Consider the following 26,693-nt stretch of genomic DNA (forward strand, 5'->3'; position numbering starts at 1 on the left):
GGCATAGGTCTGGGCTTTAATGTTCCGTGTCCGAGCTTCTTAAGTAGTATTAGTGGTTTGGTTAAAGTAATGTGTGTTAAATAAGGGGTGCAGTCTTCATCTTGCTTTCTCTGTGCATAGGTGAAGAAACCTGGTATTAACTGCAGTAACTGCAACTTCTTTCTGAGCAAGCTTGCAAAAGGCCACACAGTCTTGTGCTCTTGGGATTTCCGGGGTCCTTTTCCAGAATACTGTTTCATACAATGTGGAGGTGCCACTAGCACTGGGCTTGTGTGTGAAACTGACAACTGAATTAATAATTTGATTGTAAGCAAATACCAGTATGTCCCCCATGACTAGCAGAGACAAAAGTATGTAAATTCAGTGTGAATATATGGGTCAAAATCCTATGTTTCTTGCCCCAGAATTCTAATCTAAGTCTGTGATATACTGTACAGAGTTCTCATATTACTTTAAATGGCTATAAGAACTGAGGCTGGGATTAGTCGTGCCCTTGCTTGACTTACTTGCTAAGGTGTAAGACAAAATGCTAATTTCTTTCTCTACACGAACTATTGTTTATCAGTACCCATAAGCAAAGTTGGAAGAAGGCAGTGTTAGTGTAGCAGACTGGTCTGAATCGAGACCAGTAACATGGTTGAGTGGAGATTCAAACCTGAGTTAGCGCAGTGGGTAAATTTGGGCCAGTCAGTCGAACAAAAGGACAGAGGAAGAAAGCAAATGTTATTCTGAGCACTGTGGAAGCAGGATGGGATAATTTTTATGCATTTAACTGATCAAGCTTAATGTTTTATTACATTTCCAGTCTCTTAATAGAGGTCAATGTCTTCCCTAGGTAAATGCCCGTGATTTACATATAGCTACATTTCTTTCTTGCTCAGCTTTTCCCATGATTTCCAGCTCACAGACTGCTCAATGGACTGGAAACATATCCAAGAGGTAGTGAGAAACATAGCTCTGCGTGAATCGCAGAATAGAGAAGGAAAGGGGTAGCAAGACCAATCAAGGAGTCAAGTGGTGATTTGAAGGGTGACAGCTTTGAAAGTTGAAATAAAGCCCTACTTAGTATCTATCTAGATATTGACCAGACCCACATTTGCTTGGCTTCAGCAAAGTGGATGTCTCATATGGATTTAGACTAGGGGTGCCTAAACTTGGTGGTTGTTTTTTGGACCAAGAGCCACATACCTGCGCATGCATGCCTATACAGCACCCTTTACATGTAGATCAGCTTGGGGGACATGGTGCTACTGCTCCATTCCACTCAATCTAATGACTGAAGAGGGGGCAAGCTGTATCCTCAGCAGGTGCTGAGCACTGCCCAACTTAATGGGGCCTTGGGGGTCCTGAAAAAGTTGCTTGGGGCCTGATCCTTAACCACCCGCTGCTTTAGACCTTACCCTACTCCTAATATATATGGACCTTTTCTGTTACATTCTCTCATGTTTTGTCAGTTGAATTCTATACAGAAACATGAAAGACCATGATTTTATTTGGCATTATACCATAAAAATCCATACATCTATGCTGTTTCTATTTACATACATAAATAAAGTCAGTGGCACGTCAGTTTTAAAAAGCACATGGCAGTGTGAATATCCACAGTGCAAAAGTCCACTAACAACACCACATCTCAAAGCTTTTTCCCTCCTGGAATTAGCTCATTAATTTTTCTCAGGTCGCCAAATGACGCCGTTGCAGAACCTCTCTGTGCTGGTCTTGCCTGAAAAGAAGACAGAAGGAATCGTGTTATGTATGAAGACCATGGAATTTAATCAAATTAAATAAAAGCTGGCAAAGGAATTCCCCCGAAAAAGCTTAACACAATATATGTAAATATATGTTTATTTAGACACTCTAGTTGTAATCAAAGGGATGCACGTTACCTGGGTTTCATGGAATTTCCAACCTATCATGTAATATATTTGAAATGTTGCAGGTACGGTCCCATCATCATTTCCATACATTTCTATGGAAGAAACATGTATTATACATAATACCAGAGAAATACTGCAGAATAGGACACAGACTTAATTGCCTAAGCAGGTAGTCATAATTTTATTTGCATAATATATAAATACATTTATTTTTATATTATTTTTAGATACTGAGGAGCTACTTAAGTCATTGGATGCGCAACTCAGGCATGAAATGAGCCACTTGACTAAGATGAGCAGTGCTAGTCAGGCATCCAGGCAGCCAACTATCCACCCACTTTCTGTACCAGAAGCCTTTCTGGCCAGCTTCTGCCCTTTAAATTCTTTAAGGACTAGAGAAAAGAACAGTCATCCAACTGTTATGCTAGTGTGCGGCTTTTCTTTTGCTATGGCGATTGCATGAACCTCCACTTCTGCTGGTCCTTTTGGCAGAAGAGAGCAAAGAATGACAACTTCCATATCATGGTTCTTTGCCCAGCTAAATGAAGCAGCTGTGAGCTCCCACTCTTTCTTGGCATTAAGGGAAGCAAAATATGTTCCAGCATTGGAAAGCTGTGTGCATTATGGTGGGGAGGAGGAAGAAGTGAGAAAACAGAAAAGGATGGGCAACCAGCCTTGAAAACACTTGTTTGCAGGGAAGGCTGGTGAAACAATATGGCACAAACCTGTTAAGAGACAGCTATGGCTCAACTTTTCACCCTTTAGTAAAATTTAATCTATTTAAGGCAATACAGGTCTATCAAAGGTACCCATCTCATCAAGTTAAGACATTCCAGTTCAAACACCAAACTCACCTCTGTACACAGCTGCTGCCGCCAACATGGTTGCCCTGTGTAGCATAGGTTTTCTGCTCCAAGAGCAATTGCTTTCTCCCATACCTAAAAATAGTTTTCAGGCTTTAAAAGAAGATACAGGCACACACGATGAGTTTCATTCTCTGCATTTCAGATCAATAATATGACAATATGGGCAGAGATATGCAATTCAAAAATCCTATCTGCCAACTGATCATACACATATTTACTTAGAGGTGTTCAGCGTTCAAAGAAGCTTCCACTCAGAGAAGTGTGCATAGGACTGCTGTCATGGTAAACAAACCCTAGAGACACCTTACAAAGCAGTATATATTGTGGTGGTCACGCACACTATTACAGATAGGTGGTTTAACCACTTTAGATGGAATCATCTTCTAAACAGCGTGAGGAAAACTTTCCAGAAGTATTGTTTTCTAAAACACAATATTATGTTTACTCAGAAGCAAGCACCATCGAGTTCAATAGTATTTACTTCCAGGTTAGTGTGTGTAGGACTGTAGCTCATTTTTTTTTTTGGTAAAATTTAGTCAAGGATGATTTAAAACAAGTATTTTGCCCTTTGACGGCAATATCTATCTGCCCCAGCTGTCAAAGTGATTCCTTTATTTTAATTTTTTGCATTAAGGCAAGAATAGAAATGGCTATTCAGCTTGATCTAAAATGATCTAAAACTGATCAGAGGTTGCATGCTACCTACTCAAGATGCACGCTACTAGTAACATACATTAAGTTAGTGCTCCCCCTTACCTTCAAATGCTAGCAGACAATGTTTTCTTGTTCAAACATCAGCCTAAATTGTACCAAAAAAACCCCCTCTACTCTGTTTAACCAATCTGTAGGACTGGGATAGGGATCCTGGGCTCCCATCATCAGCTATCATCAGCACCAGCCAGGATGGCCAATGGTCAGTGATGATGGAAGCTGTAGTTCAACAACATCTGGAGGGCCACACAGGATCCCCATGCCACCCGTAGAATATACATACAGGGTACATAGGTGTCATGGATTAGCCACCTGGAATGCCCCTCTACAAAGCCTAGGGCATTTAAGCATGATATACAGAATAGTATGCTATACTGCTAATTTGCTAATGAGAAAAAGTAGACTTGCCTTGCAGATCATCCATAATCTCAAACATCCCTGGATAATTAACTTGGATTTCATCAGTATCCTAAAAATAGGAAGGTTTAGGTTTTTAAACATATTCAAAATAATGCACTTCAAAAAGGCCCAATAGTGGGACACAAGCAAGACTAAACACAGCTCTTTTGTATAAATTAAACTTGATTCTATACACAATAGAAGAGGAGGAGTTTGGTAAGATAAAGCACGTTACACCAAGCCAGCAACACGAAAGCTTTGTGCCACTTACAGTAAATAGAGAAATGGGAAAACGGAGTAGGTGATAATTAGAAACCTAATTAGTAAGAGGACCAATAGGCAGAGTCTCTGAAGGAAAAAGGAAGAGAACAGGGCCAGCCAATACAATTGGCAGCAGCTTCTTAAGAAAATTGGCCAAGAAGAATTGAGGTATGAATATGGAGAAACAAAAGCACACAACTTTATTCAGATATTTTCAATAAGCAACTGTTTTCAGGGTTTCTTGTAACTGATAATTACCACAGTCAGCGTGTTGAAGCCAGCTCCTCCCAATAGATGTCCTAAGTCACTGACAGCAGTAAACGGAGATACGTGTGGGGAAAATCCACCTTCCCTTTCCAGTTCGGCCAGCTGTAAAGAGCAACGAAGCTCATAGAGCGTGTCTCCCCCAAACATGGCACCAATAAATACTCCATCTGGTTTAAGGATTCGATGTATCTGAAACAAGTCACTGTAATTAAGTAATGGATGAACAAAAGTTGTTTTGTGGTGATATGTATAGTTCAAACTCTGCTCCCAAAACAAGCCAAACAAACTATGGTTGTTGGGGAGAAACAAACCACAATCCCTGATTTGGACAGCACAGCCAGGTTTTCACTGTGGCTTCCTTGTTTGTTTCCCCCACTTGCGCCAGGTGAGGAAGGAAGCATGAGCAATCATCAGGTAACATGCACTAGAACACTTCCCATTGCAGAAAACCACAATATACCACCCCACCCCCAGCCATACCATTCCCTCCCCTGTGTTCCTCCTCCCAAGTCAGCATTCTTTGCTTACTAGGAGTGCTCAGTCCTCATTGGTCTATTTTCAGGGTCCCTGATCACCCTCACCCGAGTATTTTTATACTTCTGCAACCCCCCGAACTACTCTGTGCATGCTAATACCTCCTACTTTTACAAGGGTGCTGCTGTTTTGGTACATAATTAATGGCACAAGGATAAATGATTTAGAATATAGGTTGACTGGAGAGCATAAACAAAGCATCTGATTAAGATATATATTCTCAACACTGACATTTCCAGTACCTGAATGTTTAACAGTGGTTTTTTTGGAGGGGTAACAATTAAAAGGACACCCCCTCACTCCCCCAAAATATATCAAGGCAGATAGACAACTCTCCATGTCCCAGCCTACCCAGTCATTGTTTTTTTAAAAAGTGTGTGTATATATATATATAGAGAGAGAGAGAGAGTGTGTGTGTGTGTGTGTGTGTGTGTGTGTGTGAGAGAGAGAGAGAGAGAGAGAGAGAGAGAGAGAGAGAGAGAGATAGTTCCCAGTTTCCAAATGGAAAATGTAAAGACATGGCCAGCACAATATTGGAAAAACTCAGTATGATTAAATATTACTCTCACCAGTACTTAACTCAGCTAAATTCCTATCTATCAACTTTATAGGAGCAGTAATACTTGTACTTACCTCGTGCAATGTTTTGGGAAGATCATTTACCCAATGCAAGCTAAAAAAATAATTAAATGAAAAATGGATTAATAAAAGGTATAGAGCTCTCTCAGCAATGCACGTTTCAGGCAGCACAGGTTGCAGGTTACTGGCACAAAGGTAATTGTATTGGATAAAAAATATGAAAGAGTAAGAAAGGGCTAAGACAAGAGCTATGAGCCACACTTGCTGTGCAATCCTATGCATAGTTACTCAGAAATAGGTCCCAGTGAGTTCAGTGGGGCTTGCTTCTTGGTGAGCATGCATAGGACTGCAGCCTTGGAATCTTATTTTTCTGCACAACTTGTTTAGAGTGTGGTGCTGATAATGAAAAGGTTGCAGGTTTGATCCCTGTATGGGACAACTATATAGTCCAGCATTGCAGGGGGTTGGACTAGATGATCCTCAGGGTCCATTCCAACTGTACAGGTCTAGGATTCAAACTGGCTGAGGTTTTCAAATACACTGGGAATCTTGCCAAGTTAAAGCAAGCTGCTGTTGTATTTGCTGCTAAAGAATCCAGATGCATCCAAATGCAGCCATGCATATGTGCAATACAGAACTATGACTTAGTACAGCCTTCCTCAACCTGGTGCCCTATAGACCTTTTGGACTACAACACTACTCATCCCTGACTGTTGGTCATGCTGTTGGGAGTTGAAGTCCAACATCTGGAGGGAACCAAGTTAAGCCATGGATTCTTTTGTTCCACACACCACCACCCACCACATTTTGTGTGTTTGGATGATCAGCAGTATTAAACTCAGCTTGTCATTCTGCTTGAGCTATGACAGTGTAAACAAGCCAGCTTCATAAGCCATGGTTTGATGTTGGCTTGCTTTTGAAACTAGTTGTAGTTAGTGGTAACAACCACTCCCAGTTTGGATGAAATACTTTCTGAAACCAGCCAGAAAGCCTTAATGGTAAAGGCACCTCTTATTGGTTTTGGAGACCAACTTTGTACTACCATACATATCTACTTAGAAGTAGGTCCCCATTGAGTTCAATAGGACTTATTTCCAGGTGAGTGTGTAATGGCTTGGTATCCAACAGAAGTGTTAGCTTCCACGTGTTTTTAAGATACAGAGGCCAGGATCCAAAGGAACATATGTAGTGTTCTATTTGTGCTTTAGAGCTTTTCAGCCCCCTTTCCCTTCACATAACAACAATTTGTAGATCTTGGTAGCTCAGAAGCCTCATTGTCAAAGCAGCAACTGTTACAGTGCTAGGGAATGAATTCTATAGAAAGTTAGCTCTTCCTCAACCTAACCCCATGCATGGAAATGCTTTAATTCACACCCACAAGCCTTTTCAGAGCCAAGCCGCAATCACTAGAAACTATTTTGTTTACCTTTAGTTCACTTACCTCAGTCCACTGACAACAAGATCAAATGTATTCTCCTTGAAAGGAAGGAATTCTTCATCAGCTATAACACTCACTCTGGGTATCTCGGATTCTATTGCGTTTTTCTAAATTAGATTAGAATAGAAATGGCTTAGGACTGCAGTTAAGGTGCTTTACTTTTCAATATAATGGATTAAACAGCTAGCAAGTACAAGACAGCTACCTACCAAAGCATTTTCTGCAATATCGGCTTGAAAAAGCTGTTCAATGACATCCTGAAACAAAAATAACCATAAATTGTCTCCAGCCGTTTACCCGATTTTATCTAGGGGTGAGTGGGAGGGGAGAGTTACTTTGGGTGAAGACAGATGAAAAGTAGAATACCCTGGTCCATATCTAAAAGCTTTATTTCATAGGGAGACAATATTGTGTAACGTACGCCACAAAAGTGCAATCCTATCCACATGGGTGTAAATCCTATCAGATGCCAGTGTGATTTACATCCAAGTTATCAATCACAGGGTTAAGCTATTAAAATGGCACTGTGTGTGACAGCACTCAGAATTTTGCTGACAACAGACTCAAAACAGATTTGACATTGGCGAGTCTGGATCCTACCCACTGTGGCTAGACCTATTTTTATTATGCAAAAGAGAAAAGCCCAAGGTAGATCTACTGTTTAGTTCTCTCTGTGTAATTCAAATCCAAGTCAAAGATCCAGAGGAAATCATACCTTATTTAAATGCTGAGCTATGTAGCTACGTCCACAGCCAAGATCCAATGCAAGGGGGAAAGTCCTTTAGGAAAAATAAATGCGAATTATTTGCAAAGATGCAGCTCAGTAAGACTCCTAATATATAATGCTTTGGTGCAATTCTTACTCTCTAAGTTAGACACAGGCTGCAATGTTGTGTACACTTACTTGAGAGTAAGTCCCACTGAACTAAGTGGCACTTAGAATATTTGGCTTGATGTATAGGCCTGATCTGATCAAGTCTCTTCCTCTGAAGTCTCATTCCTCTGAAGGGCTGTGCCCTTTCATTTTACCTGAAGTACAATTCTTTGCATGTTTACTCATAAGTTAGTCCCTTTGTGTTCAATGCTGTTAACGTAACAGCTTCAGCCAGGAGAGCAGATGCCTTAATAGTAATTGCAAAGGCTTTCATTATTATACCCATGAGTTAATGTCTTCAAAGATGTCACCTCAAAATTTTATAAGTTAAAACATGCAAAACGTATGCAACTTCGACTTGCAATTGGTTGATGGGAAGGTTACTCTGACAAGTTTCATTATGCTGTCAAATCTGTGGAAAGAATACTGCAACCCTATGTACCTCACTTCAAAGTCTCACTAAAAACCACTGATACACGTGATTACATTTAGGCACATGTTCAATTTTTGCTATTATGTCTGCTGCTATTTCTCATTAATCATATTTTACAAGGTGTTGCTTAGTTACACAAGTTGCTGTTACAGCAGCACACAACACTGTACTCCCAAAGTAATTTTATTTTATTTCATATACAAATGTGTAAGCGCATGGACATTTGGTTCATTCAGCTTATGCACAAATCTAGATTCAGTGTCATTTATGGCTGCCAATTTTGGTCTCTTGTTCTTAACTATATCTTTAAACAGCCATGTGAATAACTATCAGTCTTCCTTCTGTTACCTCAAAATATCTCAATTTACGTTTTCTTCTTTATCACTGACCCACAGCCAGGTAATGTATGCTCTCAAATCTTGGTTACTAGATTGCTCTCTTTTAAGAGATGAATGTTATTAAATTATACCAGTGTAAACTTCTTAAACTTCTCTTACATGACATGCTGTATTTTTTATGCAATACATTTCTGTTTGTTATCTTTATAATTCTTTTTGGGGAAATATAATTTTTAAAAGTTTTTTAAGCAAAAACAAAGAATGGAACTTTCAAGGAACAAAACAGTACAATATTTGTTTTGATCCAAATCCAACTCCCAATTACACACCTTCCACTGAATGGAAACATTACTGTTTTATTCTATAATAAAAAAATTTAAAAATTGTCCAGTAACACCTTAGATAAAAGGACCCCTGACCATTAGGTCCAGTCATGACCGACTCTGGGGTTGCGGCGCTCATCTCACTTTATTGGCCGAGGGAGCCAGCGTACAGCTTCCAGGTCATATGGCCAGCATGATTAAGCCGCTTCTGGCGAATCAGAGCAGTGCACAGAAACACAGTTTACCTTCCCGCCGGAGCGGTACCTATTTATCTGCTTGCACTTTGACATGCTTTCGAACTGCTAGGTTGGCAGGAGCAGGGATCGAGCAACAGGAGCTCACTCCGTCGTGGGGATTTGAACCGCCGACCTTCTGATCGGCAAGTCCTAGGCTCTGTGGTTTAACCCTGCGTCAGCTACCTGAATTTACTGTCAATGATACCAGGAAGCTTTTATAATTCCCCGTACCCAACTTTCTTTAAACTTTACAGTATAGTTGAAATAGCATGGATTTTGTGAAAACAGCTAGACATACAAATTGGATAGGCTAATATCTTACCTAGTTATGTCAAACACACGGTCAGCTATCCTACCACCAACCTGTGAAACAGAAGGAACAGTTGGTTCTCACTATATGGGTTCACCACTTCCAGAGAATAAATTAACCACCACTACAGATTAACTAGTATCACTACCAATTTTGATCTTAGGAAAAACTTAACTTTTTCCACATTTAACTGACAAGTGATGCTCAATCAGTGGCTTAATTCATACAAAATGTCAAACCATTATTTGGTGATCATGAAAGCTCCTGCAGGCTATTACTCTCCCTCCCTTCCTGGAACTGTTGTAAGACATTTGCTGGTGCAGAACAGCAAATATTCTCCCCTGCCTCCCCAAATCAAGGCACAATGTACTGTAGGGCTGGTTATGTTATGGATTGCAAGCAACTAAGCTTTACTCAGAAGAGACCCATTGAAACGACTGGAGCAGAGTTAGTCATGGTCATTAATTTCAAAAGCTCCACTCTGTGTAAAAGTCAATTGAATACAACCCTATTTTCATACCAGACACAGAAAACCCTGTATCTTTCCTCCACACCTCACTTTGACCTGATAGTCTGAAACATATTTGGAAAAAGTAGTTTGCAGGGTTTGCACTAGCCATAGTCTCAATGTCAAAGGAACAGAGGGAAGAGTGCAGGATCCCGCCAAGGTGTGACCAACAGCCAAACCATGCTTCACACTAGGCGATGTCTGAATCCAGGCAGCAAAAAAAAGAAAAGAGCAGGAAGGACAAAGTAAATTTGGGACTATATATTTTTATACTGTCGTTTTCCCATTTGCTAGCGATCACCCACATGCACTTGGACTGATATTGCTGGAAGGCTGGCAGTGCGGTTAGCAGCAGATAAATAAGGCATTATTATTATTACTGTTTATTATTATTATTATTATTATTATTATTATTATTATTATTATTATTATTATTTTCCTGGAGGCAGGATTATTTATTTACTTGGTTTGAAGAGTTATGCCCCGCCCCTCCAACCACCTTCGGTTGGTCGAATGATCCTCAGCTACTCTACCCGAATGACATTGAGACCTATTCAACCTTCGTGGATCCCAGCGCGCAAAACCGGACGCTGAAGCTGCTGGCCCGAACACTGTACACCAAAACGATCCCTTCTACGTCCTCGGCACTGGGTGGCGGGGGCCGCATCCAGGAACCCGGCCCGGGGGCTCTCCGCCCTCGCCTCCCCAGCGGCGCTCACCTCTTCCCTCAGGTACTCGCAGCGCTGCATCTCCGGCCGCGCCGCCGCCCACTCCTTCTGCTTCCTCTTCAGCTGCCGGTCGAAGGGGCTGAGGGCGCCGGGGCCCGCGGCGGAGCGGCGACCCAAACTGCCGCCCAGGAGGAGAAAGCGGAGGAGGCGGCGGTGCGGCCCCCTCAGCAGCGCCCTCGCGCCCATCGCCGAGAAAGCGATGCGCACGCGCTCCTGCCTCGAAGCCGCGCGCGGCACTTTCCACGGATTGCCTCTGTTTCAGTTTATATTCGCATTCGCTGGGAAGCTTAACCGTCGTCCCGCCCAGCTGACCGCGCCTTCCAATTGAAAGTCGCCGGAGGTCGGCCTTCCAAGGAAGCGCTCGCTGCGCATGCGCAGTCTTTCGGAAGTGACGAGATGTTGTGTGCTTTCTCCCCTCCCCCCCCGCCGAGACCGGAAGTTCCTCGCGCCTGAGTATCCTGAGGAGAAGCTGCGGTGAGTACGGGGAGCACGCGGGTGTCGTGGGCCCCGTGGAGCGGTTGCGCCTCTTATGAGGGAGGCAGCGGCACCTTGTTCGTAAATGTTCGTAGGAGGCGCCTTTCTAGGCTTTATTTCATTGCTGCTGTACTTTCCCCCTGTGCGTATACCACGCTTTTCTGCTCCGTGTTAGCTAGGCAGGGTTAACAGCTGTTTGCTCCTCAGCAGAGGGTTTATTATTGTTGTATTATATTATTGTTATTATTGTTATTATTATAAAATTTGTATACCGCCCTTCATAGGATCGTAGTCGGCGAAATACAGTGGTACCTCGGTTTACGAACTTAATCTGTTGTGGAAGTCCATTCTTAAACCCAAGCGTGCTTTTCCTAATGAGGCTTCCCGCCACCGGTGCCCTTCCACTGTTCAGATTCTGTTCTTAGACCGAGGTAAAGTTCTCAAACCAAGACATGATTTCCAGTTTTGCAAAGTTTGTAAACCAAATAGTTCTTAAACCGGACTGTTCTTAAACCAAGGTATCACTGTACAACATACACCGTACGTGTATGTTTTGTACTCTGTTGTACCCAGTGTGCAGTCACTACAACTGCTGCTATGTAACCTTTCGGTGATGGAGATGTGAAATATCAATATATGCTTTCCCTGCATAAATTGTTCCTATGTTTCAGTCCAAATCTATACTTATTTTTCTTGGAAGTAAGTCTTCCTGGAGCTTGAAGGAGCTGCAGCCTTTATCACCTCAGAAAGTGGTCAACAACTGACAAATCTGCCTCTGAGATATTTTTAGGCAACTCGTATCTCTGCTTTGATCGTGTTTAGGATAAAAGCTAGGAGAGTGCTGCTTTTATCTTGTAAGTAACTTACATTTCAGGAATGATTGGAGCTGTAGTTCAGCAGCATCTGGAAAGCCAAAGGCTCCCCACACCTGACCTTCTCCTTGGTGTGATGGCAGACATGAAAGCCTACTTTTCTGCCATTGCTGTGTCAGTGAAAATTTAGCCAGCAAAACTATTCCTAGTGATTACAGGCCTATTGCATCTTTGTTCTTGAGACAGTGGTGAGGCCAGGGGCTTTTGCAGTACATTTTGTAGATTTTATTTATTTACAGTCAGCTTTTTTAGGGGTACTCAGGGATATGCAGTACCGGCACCTCTTTTTTCTTGTTAAAAAGTGTGACATGCACTGTAACAGCTTCATGGTGATTACTGGCACTTACCTTTCTAGCAAAAAGCACTGCTTGCAGTATATATCACGCAGACAACAAAAATTGTCTGAGCAGTTTTTAAGTAAAGATCATAGTGTATAAAATAGAATATAAAACATAACATTTAAATGAAATCAAGAGCAAAAGAAATCCAGTGGCAGAATATGGAAACACTGCAAATGATCTAAAACATACTTTTTTAAAATAAAAAGCAAGAAAGATGGAAGCTTTTCAAAAATAAAAAAGGTAAATCATCTGGTGCTGGAAAGATTTCAGTGTGGGCACCAGACAAGCCTTTCTGGCAAGAGCATTCTGCTCCTGGGATGCCACCACTTTAAAGATCCTCCCTCTGGTAGCCACCTGTCCAGCCTTATTTGCTAGGGGCTCCCAGAATAAAGTATCTGAAGAAGATCTTAGGGTCTTTTTCCTCAACTCTGACCTGGATTTACGTGTTGTGTTGATATGCCCATGGCACCTACTTGTCCTGTTAATTCATCTTGAGATGTTAATGGGATCCCTGGAACTGTGAAGTTGTCCACTGCTACTACCTGCCTTCTCAATCCTTGCATGCTATGGTTGATTAATATAGTCAGAGAGGAATGTCTGGTGAGTGGAGCAGATTATGAGTTCTCCTTTCAAGAATGGCAATATGCCAGCTGCTCTGGAAAAAGCTGTTGTAAGAAACCCTCCTTAGTCACTGCTATTTAGTATAATTGTATGTATCAAACATTTCTAGGCAGAGTTCATGTATGTGCTGTTTTCTCATATTCCTCACTCCCGCCGTGCTCCGAAGGCTTGCAGATAGCTTCCTGAAGCCTGCATTCGCCCCATAGTACGCACACACATTTCCCCTTCATTTTTGGAGGGGAAAAAGTGCGTCCTATAGAGCAAAAAATATGGTACTTTGAGCCACTAAAAAAAGCTGTTGAGGTTAGATGTACATACTGCCTGTTTTGGATGGGATTCCACCGGCTATAGCTGGTGTTCCATTTGCACCTTTTTCTGGGGAAGATAGAGCAGGCCACTAGATTCACAAAAGCCATGGTCCTATCCAGATCAGACCACATTTAATGGAACTTGAAAAGTGAGGAAGAAGGTTGAATAGGCCTCACTGTCTGTCCAGATTGTGCCATATGCTTCTTTGGGTGTGTAACTTTCTTCCTTTGCTTAGGGGTAGCCAGGACCATGTCATGCAGATGGTGTTGGACTCCCATGAACTGCAACTAGCATGACCACTAGCTGGGAGTGATGGGGGTTGGAGTTCAACAACGTCTGGAAGGCACTATGTTTGCTACTCCTACTTTACTAATCTGTAAGTCTTGTGAAACTACTGGTATGCTTGATGCTGTCTTGCTCCTTAATAAAAACTGTCAGTAATTTCAGAGTGATGCATTGTGATAGAATTGCTTTATGGATGTAACCTTTCTTTCTTTCTTTTTTTAGTAGTTCAAGTTTGGCTTTTTTAAAAGTGTGAAAATGGAGTCTAAAAAGGAGATCATTAGTGACCAGCGGTTTTCCCGCATTACAAAAGACCCAAGATTTTGGGAAATGCCAGAAAAAGATCGCAAAATCAAAATTGATAAAAGATTTCAGGCCATGTTTCATGATAAAAAATTCAAGTTGAAGTACACTGTGGATAAGCGAGGGCGGCCTGTTCAACACAGCTCTACAGAGGACCTGAGACGCTTTTATGACCTTTCCGATTCAGATTCGGATCTTTCAGAGTCTGACCAAAAATTAACTAAGAAGAAATTGCAGGGAGAGAAGGCCAAGACTAAAGAAAAGAGAGTATCTGAGAAGTCTCCTGTTGATAGTAACTCTGGGAAAGAAAGCAAAGGGACAGATAAAAGCTCCTCATTGTCAAAACTGGGTATTTTAAAAAATGAAGGCCAGAAAAGCAAATCGTTAAAGTCCAAAAAGGCTGTAAAAGGCACACAAGTGATTGAATTGCAACAAGTAAAGGAACTTACATCAAAGAAGCAGAACAAGCAAGGCAGAAAGTATCCTGAGAACCTGAAGACTGTAAAAGAAAAAGCAGTGAAGAATAGCAGCATAGACAGTTATGTAAACCATAAGAGAAATGAATTAGGTTGGTTGAATGTAATTAATTGAAATTTGTCACCTGTCTCTCAATCTTACTCAGCTTTTCTTGGATGTAATATTTTATTAGCCAGTTTGGATAATCCTACCTCAGTTTATCAAACTGAGATATGCATGAGTCTTTTGCTTATGCATACAAGCCCCTTTAATTCACCCTTTGCGGAGTGCAGCAGTCAAACCAGGAAGTAGCTAATGAACCATAGTTTTCCATTTCATTTGAACTGGGAAGTTATGGCCATCAGCTTTGAAACAAGCCATTGTCCTAAACCATGGTTTGAAATGGACTTTAAGACCCTGGCTTGTGTTGAAACTGGTATCTGCAGTTTCCCAATTTACATAAAATGCCTTGCCACGAAGGGAGGAGCAAAAAAAAGGCTCATGTGTATCCTGGTTTAATATACTGCCATCATGCTTATACCTCATTTTATGCCACCCAGCAGCCTGCATGTCCCCCAGACTTTTGGCTCCCAGTACAAGGACAGAAGGCTGGCTTTGGGAGCCCTAAAGTGAGTTGCAGAGAACCCTTCATTATGAGTGGCTGCCGTCCCAGTGGGGAGGTACTATGCCGGGGGTTTCATATTAGTGGCTGCCACCTTTTCTGTCTCTCCTGCTGCCACTGCCATTTCTCTCTTTCTGCTACCCAGTTTCCCCCCTCATCACCCACACGAATTTAGGTCAAGGACTGAGGTCTGCATGTCGTGGTTTCTCACCTGTGACTTAGAGCAGTGGCCCTTAACCCTTCTTGGGTGACAGACCCCTTTGAAAATCTGATGAAAGCTATGAACCCCCTCCAGCGAAAAATGCACATAAACACACAAGCTTTCTGCTTAGAATTTATTTTATTGTGTTGGGTTTGTGTGTGCACACACCTAGTTTCCCAGCCTAAGCCCATCCATGGACCTCCCCAGGAATCTCTCTTTTAAATAGAAACTGTGAAAACACAGTGTTATGAAAACTATTTTCACCAAAGAGAGTAGTTTATTTTCCTCCCTAAATGAGCTATCAAAAACATTTACATTTAAAAAACAGTTTCTTACTGAATTTGTCCACTTTCATGTGTGATAGAAAATTATTTTTGCCACTTGACAGGTAGTCTTGGACATTTGGTTTCCCAGATAGTTGGATGCATGCTATTGTGAGCTACAATTTGGTCAATGAACATCTCAATCACCACCGAAAATCTTAGCAATATTCCATTCTCCTTCACACTCTGCATGTCTGAGGTGCCATCTTTTTTTGAGGGATAATTGGATTTGGAAAATACTATATTGTACATATGTATGTTTAAATTATTGATTTTCCTTCATTTAGGAAAGGAAGATAATTCTTTCAGCAAGCATATTAATGAACATTGCTTGCAAAAGGAAACTTGTGAAAATGTGGAGCACTTTGATCTTGATGAATTGGAAGGTAGTGAAGAGACTGAAGAGGAAAGCGAGTCAGAGGATAGCGGGGATCTGGAAGAGGAAAGCACCTTGGGAGAAGAGGGAGAAATGAGAGAAGAAAGTGGTTCCGAAGATGAAGAAGAAACAGGAAATGAAAGTGACATTGATGAAAGCGACAGTGGGCCAGACTTGGCAAGGGGGAAAGGCAATATAGAAACCAGCTCTGATGATGATGAAGAGGAGGAGGATTTGGCTGAGATATATCCAAAGGAGCCTGAAGTTGAACATGGATGGGGAGAATTGGCTAAAGATGCCCCTCGTGCAGATGCGGTAAGGTTCAAGGAATCTTGAAAGACCTAACTACATAATTATCTTTTAAGTAGCTCTTTCTATAGAGTGTTTTTCATTTCTTGCCTTCCTTCAAGGCCAGTCCTCATAAAAAGCAAGTCCATAAGTAAGTGATTTATAGGATTGCAGCCTCCCACACTCCCAGCAAGTTTACAGCTCACTTTTTCATTAGGGGTGGAGGGAAGGCCTAACATATATGGAACGAGAGTTTTTCTAGTATTTCTATATAACACATTTAAAATTTCAGTACTTCTAGCAGCAGTTTTTGCAACTTCTCTGTCAGCCAGGCTAAAACTAAAGCAGGAGCCACTCAAAATAGTGCAGAACCTCTGTTGAAATTCTGGTTCTGTACCCTCTGCCCTTAGTTTTGTCTTTGTGGATTTAGCAGTTTATCCTTGCTGTGCTAGATTAAGCAAGAATGGTTAACTGTCTGTCTGGCCTGATGTGTATGTATATGAAGAGGAAACAGCCAGCCAAAGGTATATGATCTTTACTGGAGGAGGAAAGTCAGTATGTAATTTGTTGATGTTTTCTGGTTCTTCTCCAAGGCAGAAAGCTCTGTAGCCGTGCTCATACTCTACTGTGAGTCCTCTTTGTGCACAAATCTAATTTCATAACTGCATTTTTGTTTACTTAGGGTGATATATGCAGTCCATTGTGTTACCTTAAAGGTCTAGGCAGGTGTTGTAAAATTATTTTCTTACACACAGATCACACGTAGATTGGCAGTTTGCAACATGGACTGGGATCGACTGAAAGCTAAGGACCTACTGGCTTTACTTAATTCATTTACACCTAAAGGTGGTTTTATCTTTTCTGTAAAGGTAAGCACTTGTTTTCAACAGCAACGTTCAAATAATGCATATTTGGGGAAGTGCGAAGGAATCCACCTATCTTTTTGCAAATAGTTGCAACTGTGAGACTAGCATGGGTTGTGCTGGAGAAATTATAAATTGTGGTGTTTCAGTGGAAATACTTGGTTAGACTTGCACTGAAGGTGTGGGAAGAGGTGTCAAAACTGTGGCCCTCCGTATGTTATTAGACTACAACTCCTATCTCTCACTACTGCCCATGTTGGCTGAGGCTGATGGGACTTTGAATTCCAACCACACCAGGAGGTCTATAAGTTTGCCACTCCTATATTAGAGTAAGATTACAATTCTGCAGCACAGTTAGGTTCATTGAATGCTCTTTTAACTGGACAGTAAATGCAACCCCCCCCCCCCCGGAATCCATAAGGAATCCTTTAGTATAGAACTCTGTGGAAAATGTTTACTGGTGAGGCATGAAAGCAGAACACCAAAAGTTAAGACATTTCTGCTGTTAAAGCAGTCTACCATGAACTGCTGTCCGTGTCAGTTGAGCCTCATGCATAAAGACCTATTCATAGTGCAATGTGAGTAGTGGATTTCATTGTATAAATCATAGTTTAGGCAGAAGGGAAAGATGGGGAAATTTATTATTTAAAACCTAAGCCCAAGCTGCTCTCAAGCCACTTAATACAATGTCATGCACCCTTTTTATTGTTTCTAGATCTATCCTTCAGAGTTTGGGAAAGAGAGAATGAAAGAGGAAGAAGTGAATGGTCCAACTGAACTATTAAGCCTTCCTGAAGATGTCACAGAGAATGACAGGTGTTTAACCCTGACATACAATAATTCCCATATATATAAAATTTCGCTATTGAAATCCAATAAATCGGGAAGGGTTATTGTTTTTGTATTATGTACTGTGTTTTTATATTTTAAACCACCCTGTGATCCTCAAATGAAGGGCAGTATATACTTTTAATAAATATACTAAATAATAAATAAACCCCTTGGAAATCCAAGGAAGAATTAAAGTTAGTAATCAATATCAAAATGATTCTAGTGTAACATAATTTTTTTCTATTGGCATCTCATTCCAAGAACTTTGTCTTCACACCAAAGCATTTGGGATGTAGTGGACCTAACATTAGTTTGGTTCACGTGTAACAGTAACCAATGGTTGGGTATAAACCATGGTTCACTGTGCATACTGCCCAGTTGCTCCTGCTCTGCTACATCTTGCTGACATCTGGGAGAAACAAACCAAGAGGCTTAGCTTGGTGCTACGTGTGAATCAGCACTCAAAGTTTGTTTTGCTCCTTGGCTTCCACTCATGGTTTGTATAGAGAAACAAACACAAGTTCTGGTTTGCAGGTAACACTCATTGTTTGCTTCTTGTGGAGGCAGGCAGGGCTGACCAGTTGAGCAACTTGAACACTACAGCTGCATGTTGCATTTGTGATGGTGGATGATGCGCAGAATGACCCTGGGGTATCAAAGTGACAAGTATTGACATGATACTGCACAATGAATTTCTACCACTAGATGGAACCTTTCTCCCTCTGGGTGAACACTGCCAGTTTGCTGCTATAGACAAGCCATCCGTTCTAAAGTCTGAAAAGGAAAAAAATTGCTAGTTTAATTGTTACCATAATGCAGCTTTACCTTTGTTTAGCATTTTCAGCACTTTTGGTGCTTCAGAGAACACAAACACCATGGCCACTTTTGTTCATTCATTGCTTTCTGATATCAGACCATAGGGCCCTTGGAACAAGTGCCATGTAGATAGATATACAGTGATATTATAATAATGCTGATAAGTAATTGGGAAAAGTTAGGGGATGTAAATGCACATGTTTCTTAAAGCAGAGATATATCTGGCTTTCTCTGTAAACAGTGGCCGGTAGAATTGTATGGGGAGACCTAAACTATTGCATGTTGATTTTTCTTTTTCAGTTCATTTAGTCCAGAAGGCTTCAGTCTTGGTTCCTCAGATGTTGCTGGACTTAACAACTTCCACCATTCCCATCCAGCCTAGCCATCAGGAATTAATGAGAGTTGTAGTGCAACAATATCCAGGGATCCAAGGCTGTATTAGCGCTAAGTTTCTGACCAGCCGATGAGTTTAAGATCATGCTCACTTCTACATAGGGCCACTTATGCATTGATTTCTTACCATGGTTTGGGTAACTATTCATTAGGAGAGATTGGCAAACTGGGGGCGGGATTCAAAGTTTTCCCCCAATAGTTTGCTGTGTTCAGAGTACCTTTGAACTTCTATGTCTCAAACGAAAGCTTCCTGATGCCACAAAGCAAGATGCTTTTGCAAATCAAGGGAGTTCCAAGAGATATAGCACGAGAGCTGCTGTTCAAAAGAAAAAAATGTAACAAATATTTATGTGAGAATGCAATCCCTTGGGTACAGCAAAAGTAACTCTATATCCTAGCACATGACTCTAGAGCAGGCTTCCTCAAACTCGGTCCTCCAGATGTTTTTGGCCTGCAACTCCCATGATCCCTAGCTAGCAGGACCAGTGGTCAGGGATGATGGGAATTGTAGTCTCAAAACATCTGGAGGGCCGAGTTTGAGGAAGTCTGCTCTCGAGTAACTTTGCCCAACCTGGTGCCCTCCAGATGCTGCTGGATTGCAATTCCCATCATCCCTGACCATTTCCCATGCTGGCTGGGACTGGTGGGAGTCCAACAATATCAGGAGGCACCAGGCTGGTGAAGGCTATGGAGTATCCATAATTGTGAAGGAACTCGGATTCTAAAGTACATCAGAACATATTCCTAGGGTCTAAGATTACAAAATACCTTGCTAGCTGACTGAGTCTGGCACTAGTGTCTGATATTTGGTCATGTTGATGTCTGATTTGGTCATGTTGATGTCTGATGTTGGCATATACTCTTATGCCACACAGCTATGGACAGCCGTGGATTGCAGTATAATTGCTTCATTGTTCCTTCATTTTTTTAGCCTTACTTGATTTCTCTTTCTCCTTTAAAGCATTTATAAGGAAAAACTGAGAGACTATCAGTTCAAGCGACTGAAGTATTTCTATGCAGTTGTAGAGTGTGACACTCCCGAAACAGCCAACAAAATTTATGAAGAATGTGATGGATTGGAATTTGAAAGCAGTTGTTCTTTCGTGGACCTGAGGTATTGTGGGAGGTTTTCTTTTCCTCCTGTGGCAGCTTTGTGAAGATGGTTAATTGTTGTTATTCTTTTTGAGAGAGGGTTCCTGAGATAGAAGCTGTTAACTTTTTCCTAGCATCCCAGTAGTTTATGGCCAAGCTGAATCTGAACCCAGATTTCTCAATTCCAGCTGAAACATTCAAATGGCTGACACACACTGGCTCCCTTATATCTTGTTTTAAAGCACTGAAGCTACCTTTCCCACACCAGACTCAATTCTGTGGCTTGCATCTTTTGAATATTAGGGTGCTTTTTAACACAGTTAAAGTTGTGTTTTAATGTTGCATCCAAAATTGAATTTACGTTTTTAGAGTGTCATGCTCCATCACTGTCAGTGTCAATGCTTTAAGCAGAGAGCCATTAAGTATGTCCCTCCTAAGTTTCTCACACTCATCACTGGAGTTGGTGATGTTTTACTGGATATCGGGGAGAGTATTTGCTTTCAAAGCGACTGAAATGCTGAACAGTTTGACCAGAGGATGGTTAATTCACAACTCTCAGTGCTGATGATGTTAACTGGTCCTGTCTGTGACAACTGCAGAGAGGTGGAGCTATGGTTTTGTTTGTTATTTTATGTATTTTTGTAGTTTTTATACTGTAACGTATCCTATGATCCTTTTTTAAATACAAATTTTAATTGGTTTTTAAACAAATACAATAACCATTAAACATTTAACCAGCAATACAGCTACCACCCTGTGATCCTTGGATGAAGGGTGATATATAAAGTTAACTTAATAAATAAAATAAACTGAATTTCACCTTAAACATACTTAGCTACCTTTTAAAAAGAGTCACACCAATGGTCTGTTGTAACTCAGTATAGTCTGCTATTCTGTCTGGCTATGTGCCTCCAGGGTCTCATTGACAGGTCTTTTCCAGCTCTGCTTCCCAAGATTCTGCAGGTTCCGGGGATTGAATTTGGGATTTTTTTATGTGTAACATCTGTGCTCTTCCACAATAAGCTATTGCCTCTTTGCTGGCTTCCTACCCTTCGAGGCCTTGTGAGTTACAGGTTCCTTCCCTTCAGCAACAGTAATTGGGGTGTCACCATTTTTTCAGTGGGTTTAAACTGGAGCTGACCAGACATTCCCTGTGCTGAGTGAAATGTAACACTTTTTGTCTGACCTCTTCACCCAAACCATGGACTGAACAACAACTGTTTTCTAATATATCTAATAACAGCTAATATTAATTAAGAGAGAGGCTGGGCCTATCAACATTTGTTCCTTTGAAGCCTCCTTGTATCTGTTTTAATAACAATTCCCTTTCTTTGTGGCTTTTAAGATTCATTCCAGATGATGTGACATTTGATGACGAGCCAAAGGATGTGGCCTCAGAAGTGGACTCTTATAAACCAAAGTACTTCACATCTGCTGCTGTGTCGACTTCAAAGGTACCTTAACAGTGTTTTTGTAGCCCTTTGGAACTTGTTTAGTTTTCCAAGTTCTTAATTTGTAAAGATTGTAAATATATCAGTGATCACACTGTAGATAGAAAGGCAGGAATGATCCATTTTGTGTTGATGCAGTTATCAAAAACGAAGTTCTCATGTATTATCTTCCTGGGGACTTGTGCACTGGATTTCTGTGGGTTCATCACCTCGCTCGATGTGTGTGTGCTTTTGGCAGTGTTGATTGGGAGTTTTCTTTATAAAAAAGCTTAAAATACATTCTGCATAGCCTTTTTTCTCTCTTGAGCTAGCTGCTTTTAATGTGCCTGTTGAATTTGTATTACTCCAAACACATTAGTCACATCTTTTAAACATCTGATTAACATGTTCTTCCACTTCAGGAAAAAAATGGATACAGACATTTTTCCCAAAGAATTTTTGTAAATTTGTTTACAGAGTCATTTTTTCTAAGCACTCTGTTTTTCTCTCTTTGTAACCAATCATTTGTTGCACACATCAGTCTCCACACACACACACACACACACACACATATATATATATATATATTTAAAATTGTGTGTGTAGTACAAGTGGAAAAAAATACCTTTCATTGTTGGAAAGTTTGCATTTGAAATTTTGTAAATCCTGGAACAAAGGTGACCCGTAGCTGATGCTTGTTGCAAAGCATGTTCTGAATACAATTGCATTTGTATGTTAGGAGCTCAGGGTTAGGAACTCAGAATCTTAAGTCCAGTTCTCTAACTCTGTTGCCACATTGGCTGTTGCTAAAATCACAGAGCCTTATGAATTCTGTGTTGACTTAAAAGTGATCTGTTTTGTTTCACAATCAACCAGAACATTCTAGGAGAGAAATCTCACTTCTAAACTTTATTTTACATATACCAAATAGCATGAGAATACATATTTTGCTTCACCTCTGATATACCCATTTCATGTTTTATGACCCCGTTTTCACCCCGTCTCCTGTGGTTTATGGTATTTGCTGTGTATTTCCATAAACCACTGCATTCCAGTATAATTGAACAAAAACGTAAGTAACTCTTAACTCTGAACAGGGAACATGTCAAACAAAAAATACCAATATATCAACATAATAAGTTCTGGTACTGGCATAAAGGACTTCAAATGCAATACATGAAAGGAATAGCATAGACGGTCTCTGAATTTAAACAGGACTCTGTCAGGCATCAGACACTCTAGCAGGAACCATGTGAATAAATGCAAAAGTAGTAAACTGAGCCGTACTCTACACCCTGCTAAAACCGTAGGACAGGATGATGGTGATAATGATAATGTCCACCACTACTGCCAATCAGGACAATATCCAAGAATAAAATATATTTTTAGGATTCAAATTACTTCTCCTTTCTTTCAAAGGAAGTTTTTTTGGCAAGGCAGTAAACACTTAATCCATGCACAGAGTGCTGACCAGGTCATAAAACAACACTTAGAAACCACTAGCTCTTCAGTTTTTAATATTTCATTTGCAGTTGGAACTAAATTTCTGGGGGTTTATCTCCAGCCCTTGCTCATTTGTCTTTACATATTTTCTTTTCTACCCGGTCTCTTCACTGACACTTTTCACTTGTGTAAAATCTTGGACATACTGGGGAATGGAGCTGTTCTGAAATCCCTTAAGAGTGCAGCAAGAAATGCTGACAGCCATAAATTTTAATTCTGAATATGAAGGTTGAGTCTTTGTTGTGGTCTAGCGTGAGGATTGAGTTTGTTTTAAGCCAGTCTTTATATGTATATGCATACACGTGTGCGACTTGAAGGTAAAGCACAATATTTTTTCCGTCTTAAGGTAGACATCACGTGGGATGAGACAGATCATGAGAGAGTGACTTCCCTCAGCCGAACATTTAAAAAAGATGAACTTCTGGACATGGACTTCCAAGCATACTTGGCTTCATCAAGTGAGGAAGAGGAGGAAGAACAGCAAGGTACTTGCATTTGTGAAGGTTCAGTGTTAATAATAATAATAATAATAATAATAATAATAATAATAATTATTTCCTGCTTCCAACAGGAGATTAAAAATACGTTAAAACATCAGTCATTAAAAAACTTCCCGAAACAGGGCTGCCTTCAGATGTCTTCTAAACATCAGGTAGTTGTTTATTCCTTTGACATCCGATAGAATGGTGTTCCACAGGGCGGGAGCCACTACCAAGAAGGCCCTCTGCCTGGTTCCCTGTAACTTTGCTTCTCGCAGTGAGGGGGAACCTGCCAGAAGGCCCTCGGAGCTGGACCTCAGTGTCCGGGCTGAACGATGGGGGTGGAGATGCTCCTTCAGGTATACTGGGCCGAGCCCGTTTAGGGCTTTAAAGGTCAGCACCAACACTTTGAATTGTGCTCAGAAACGTACTTGGAACCAATGTAGGTCTTTAACTTGAAGATAACCTCATTGCCATGCCCACACACTAATCATGGATAGGGAACCAGATCCTTATTTCCCCACCCCTGGAGGGGCAAATTTGACAGGTGGCTGAGACCGAACAATTTGTATTAACCATCATTCTGTAAACAAGGTTTTGGAGTTTTCTGTGTGGTTGGAATATGTTTTCTTTGATCCTTGGGAACAATTGAATTGCTGCAGCTCTGGCTAGTGTTACCGTTCATGGAAATGTTTCTTTTCCTTGGAATTGGGTTCCTGAAATTGTGCAGTTGTAGAGAAACTTAATATTCTGTGGGTTGTGAAGACTGAGCCTTGCCAGCTGATGTGTGCATTTGTGGATAACATTTGGTATGCATCTTACAGGCTTGAGCCCTTTTCTGGTGCATTAGTGATCCATCTTTCTCTACTTCCTCAGGGATGATAGAGAAAGTGTGGTGAGAACTTTAAATCTTCTGCCATACTTACAAAGTGTGTGTCTGAACCCACATGTGTATCCAGCACTCACATGTACTCTTGTGCACACTCCCAATAGATTTAGGGACTTTTGCTGCAGTTAAAACATGCATCCATTATGAATATGCATTTCTAACCTTAACCAAATGCCTAGAAGAAGTTCATGCAGTAGGAAATAAATAAGGATAGATTTATTACTTGGAATAAAAGTGACAAGTGTGCATGGATGCTGTTTTCAAACAGTGAAGTTACAGATAAAAGTGGGCAGCAAATCACACAACACTCTTCAAAGAGTAAGAGGATCCCTATCAACAGCCTAGAGATAGTGAGTGTGACAATTTGCCACAGTGCCCACATGAAAAGTAAAGGCGAGGAAGGGTATAGGGTGGAACCCAAGTCATGGAATCAGAGGGCTGTGACAGTTCTGCTTTCCCCATCAATATCCTGTACCAGGAAGGCTCCAATGTCTCTCTCACTGATTCCTTGATCTGTGGACCCATGAAGGATAGGGCTTATACTTGAGTGTGTGGAGTGAAAAAAGGGTTCCTGTTGATCTTTTGAGCTACCCGGCCATTGAAAAGCTGGGGTTTAAGTACTAAGCTAATAGTACTTAACTTATGGAGAAGGGGTGATTATAACATCTTCATTCCTGTGTGCCACTGTTTATTTCCTACAAGTTCCTGTCTGTTTACCTTGCCTAGTTTGTGGTTCAAAAGGCATGACCCTAGGGATAAATTACTAAATTGGTTATCTTGCATGCTTCCTGAACCCTGAGTTTGCCTTCAAAGGAAGATTCTATTGTCTATGTAGAAACCCTTCTTTCCTACAGAAGGTGATAATTAGTCTTTGCTGGTAACAAAGAACTAGTGTTCTGATTTTTACATTAAGTATTAGGAGAGCAGAATATTTACTTATAACTTCCAGGTCACATTAGGATAAGGACTAGTACCCAGATCAGATATAGTTCCATAATGGGGTTCTCTTTTTATATCCAGTTATGTCATCTATACTGATGCCATGATCTGTGGAAGTCAAGCATGTAAAAAGTTCACAGTGGCACACACCATTACACCAAAGGGCTGTCACTTTGATTTTTAATACAAAGAAACCCAAAATATAGCTGAAAGGTACGTAGTTTGATTGCCCATATAACTTTTGTAAGCATTGTAATTGGACTTTGATATTCCCATATACTTTCCCCCCAGTTGTTTCAGTGAGTTTTCGATGTACTGATCTATATGGCATACAGAGGGAACTAATTGTATTATGTGGAGTGTGTGCGCGCATGAAATAAACAAGCAAATGGGATATCACTTGGAAGCTGATAGATTAACATCCCAGTTACTCAGTGAACATATAAGCCAGCAATACCTCCGTTTTCTATTTATTCCGTACAATTTATCACAGCTGCATCACAATGCAGAAAGAATACTTTTAATCTACTATTGTTGATTATTGCTCCAGAAAATGTCTTATTTTTATTGCATTATGTATTCATTGTGGTCTCCAGGCTACATGAAAGTACACTGTCGTTAAAAAAGGTGGTTTAAGCTGTGTCACCAGACCAAAGACTTTTTGGTGTATTTCCAGTTTGAAAGGTTCTTGAATTTAATTATATTTTCAGAAAGAAGCTTTTAATAGAAAAATACACAGCCATTTCCTTAACATGATCCTGATGTTTTATTCATTGATTTACTGGGTACATGACAGAATTCTAGCCAGTGTGTTTATTGTGGCATTAAGCACAAACAGGGGGAAAATGAATTTCAGCTGTTAGAATAGAAATGTAAAAAGTGTGATGAGATGAGAAGAATATTCTGTGCTTCTTACTCTCTTCTATATATTTATTAAGATGTTTATGCAGTCATTCCATTTAATCTTGGTTTGCTGTGCTTTATAAATATTTTTTTCCAAAGGATAAACTGATTTTTTATTAAATTTAAGAATGCAGTTATTGAGGAAAATCTGTGTTAGTTTTCCACAAGGTGGAGCTGGTGAAATGTGTTTCTGACTACTATTCATTTCCAAATACAGTACCTATTTAAATTCAGGGTAATTGACAGTGGCTCGGTGATACGGTATGCTCTGCGTGCAAAAGGTCCCAGTATAAAATCCGGAAGAGCCATTCTGTCAGTACAGACTATGGCTGGGGAACGTGTGGCTCTCCAGATGTTGACAAACTACATCATCTATCACCCCTGAGCATGCTGGCTGGGGTTGA

The 26,693-nt window shown here is 40.7% G+C and overlaps 2 protein-coding genes across 4 annotated transcripts in view; one reads left to right on the top strand and one right to left on the bottom strand.

Annotated features, from left to right (window-relative positions):
• Positions 1–1,474: 1,474 nt before the first annotated feature.
• On the bottom strand, positions 1,475–10,960 carry NDUFAF5 (NADH:ubiquinone oxidoreductase complex assembly factor 5). Its single transcript, XM_053380606.1, has 11 exons — positions 10,674–10,960; positions 9,459–9,499; positions 7,648–7,711; positions 7,142–7,189; positions 6,936–7,039; positions 5,549–5,588; positions 4,373–4,570; positions 3,863–3,923; positions 2,732–2,815; positions 1,887–1,969; positions 1,475–1,723 (listed from the first exon to the last, which is right to left on the bottom strand). Exons 1-11 carry the CDS (start codon positions 10,866–10,868, stop codon positions 1,634–1,636), a joined length of 1,008 nt encoding a protein of 335 aa, XP_053236581.1. The 5' UTR covers positions 10,869–10,960; the 3' UTR covers positions 1,475–1,633.
• Positions 10,961–11,045: 85 nt separating this feature from the next.
• Positions 11,046–26,693, top strand: part of ESF1 (ESF1 nucleolar pre-rRNA processing protein homolog) — a 28,988-nt gene continuing 13,340 nt past the window's right edge. The window contains exons 1-8 of one of the 3 annotated variants that reach the window (XM_053380587.1): positions 11,046–11,156; positions 13,807–14,452; positions 15,775–16,178; positions 16,907–17,020; positions 17,730–17,830; positions 20,016–20,168; positions 21,492–21,600; positions 23,426–23,564. In XM_053380587.1, the coding sequence (XP_053236562.1) occupies positions 13,840–14,452; positions 15,775–16,178; positions 16,907–17,020; positions 17,730–17,830; positions 20,016–20,168; positions 21,492–21,600; positions 23,426–23,564 (1,633 nt within the window). In that variant the 5' untranslated portion in view covers positions 11,046–11,156; positions 13,807–13,839. Of the gene's footprint in view, positions 11,157–11,224; positions 11,244–13,806; positions 14,453–15,774; positions 16,179–16,906; positions 17,021–17,729; positions 17,831–20,015; positions 20,169–21,491; positions 21,601–23,425; positions 23,565–26,693 lie in introns of those variants that run through there. The other 2 variants (XM_053380588.1, XM_053380589.1) reach the window with 2 other exon arrangements.

Source organism: Podarcis raffonei, chromosome 3 (genome assembly GCF_027172205.1).
Source record: "Podarcis raffonei isolate rPodRaf1 chromosome 3, rPodRaf1.pri, whole genome shotgun sequence".
NCBI lineage: Eukaryota > Metazoa > Chordata > Lepidosauria > Squamata > Lacertidae > Podarcis > Podarcis raffonei.

What these genes read in the sequence shown, in the direction of transcription:
- NDUFAF5 (XM_053380606.1), bottom strand. Translation starts at nt 10,868, where the DNA reads ATGGGCGCGAGGGCGCTGCTGAGGGGGCCGCACCGCCGCCTCCTCCGC. An exon ending in GCGAGTACCTGAGGGAAGAG is followed by an intron (nt 9,500 to 10,673) that starts GTGAGCGCCGCT and finishes TCTGTTTCACAG; the next exon opens with GTTGGTGGTAGGATAGCTGA. An exon ending in GATTATGGATGATCTGCAAG is followed by an intron (nt 2,816 to 3,862) that starts GCAAGTCTACTT and finishes AACTATTTTTAG; the next exon opens with GTATGGGAGAAAGCAATTGC.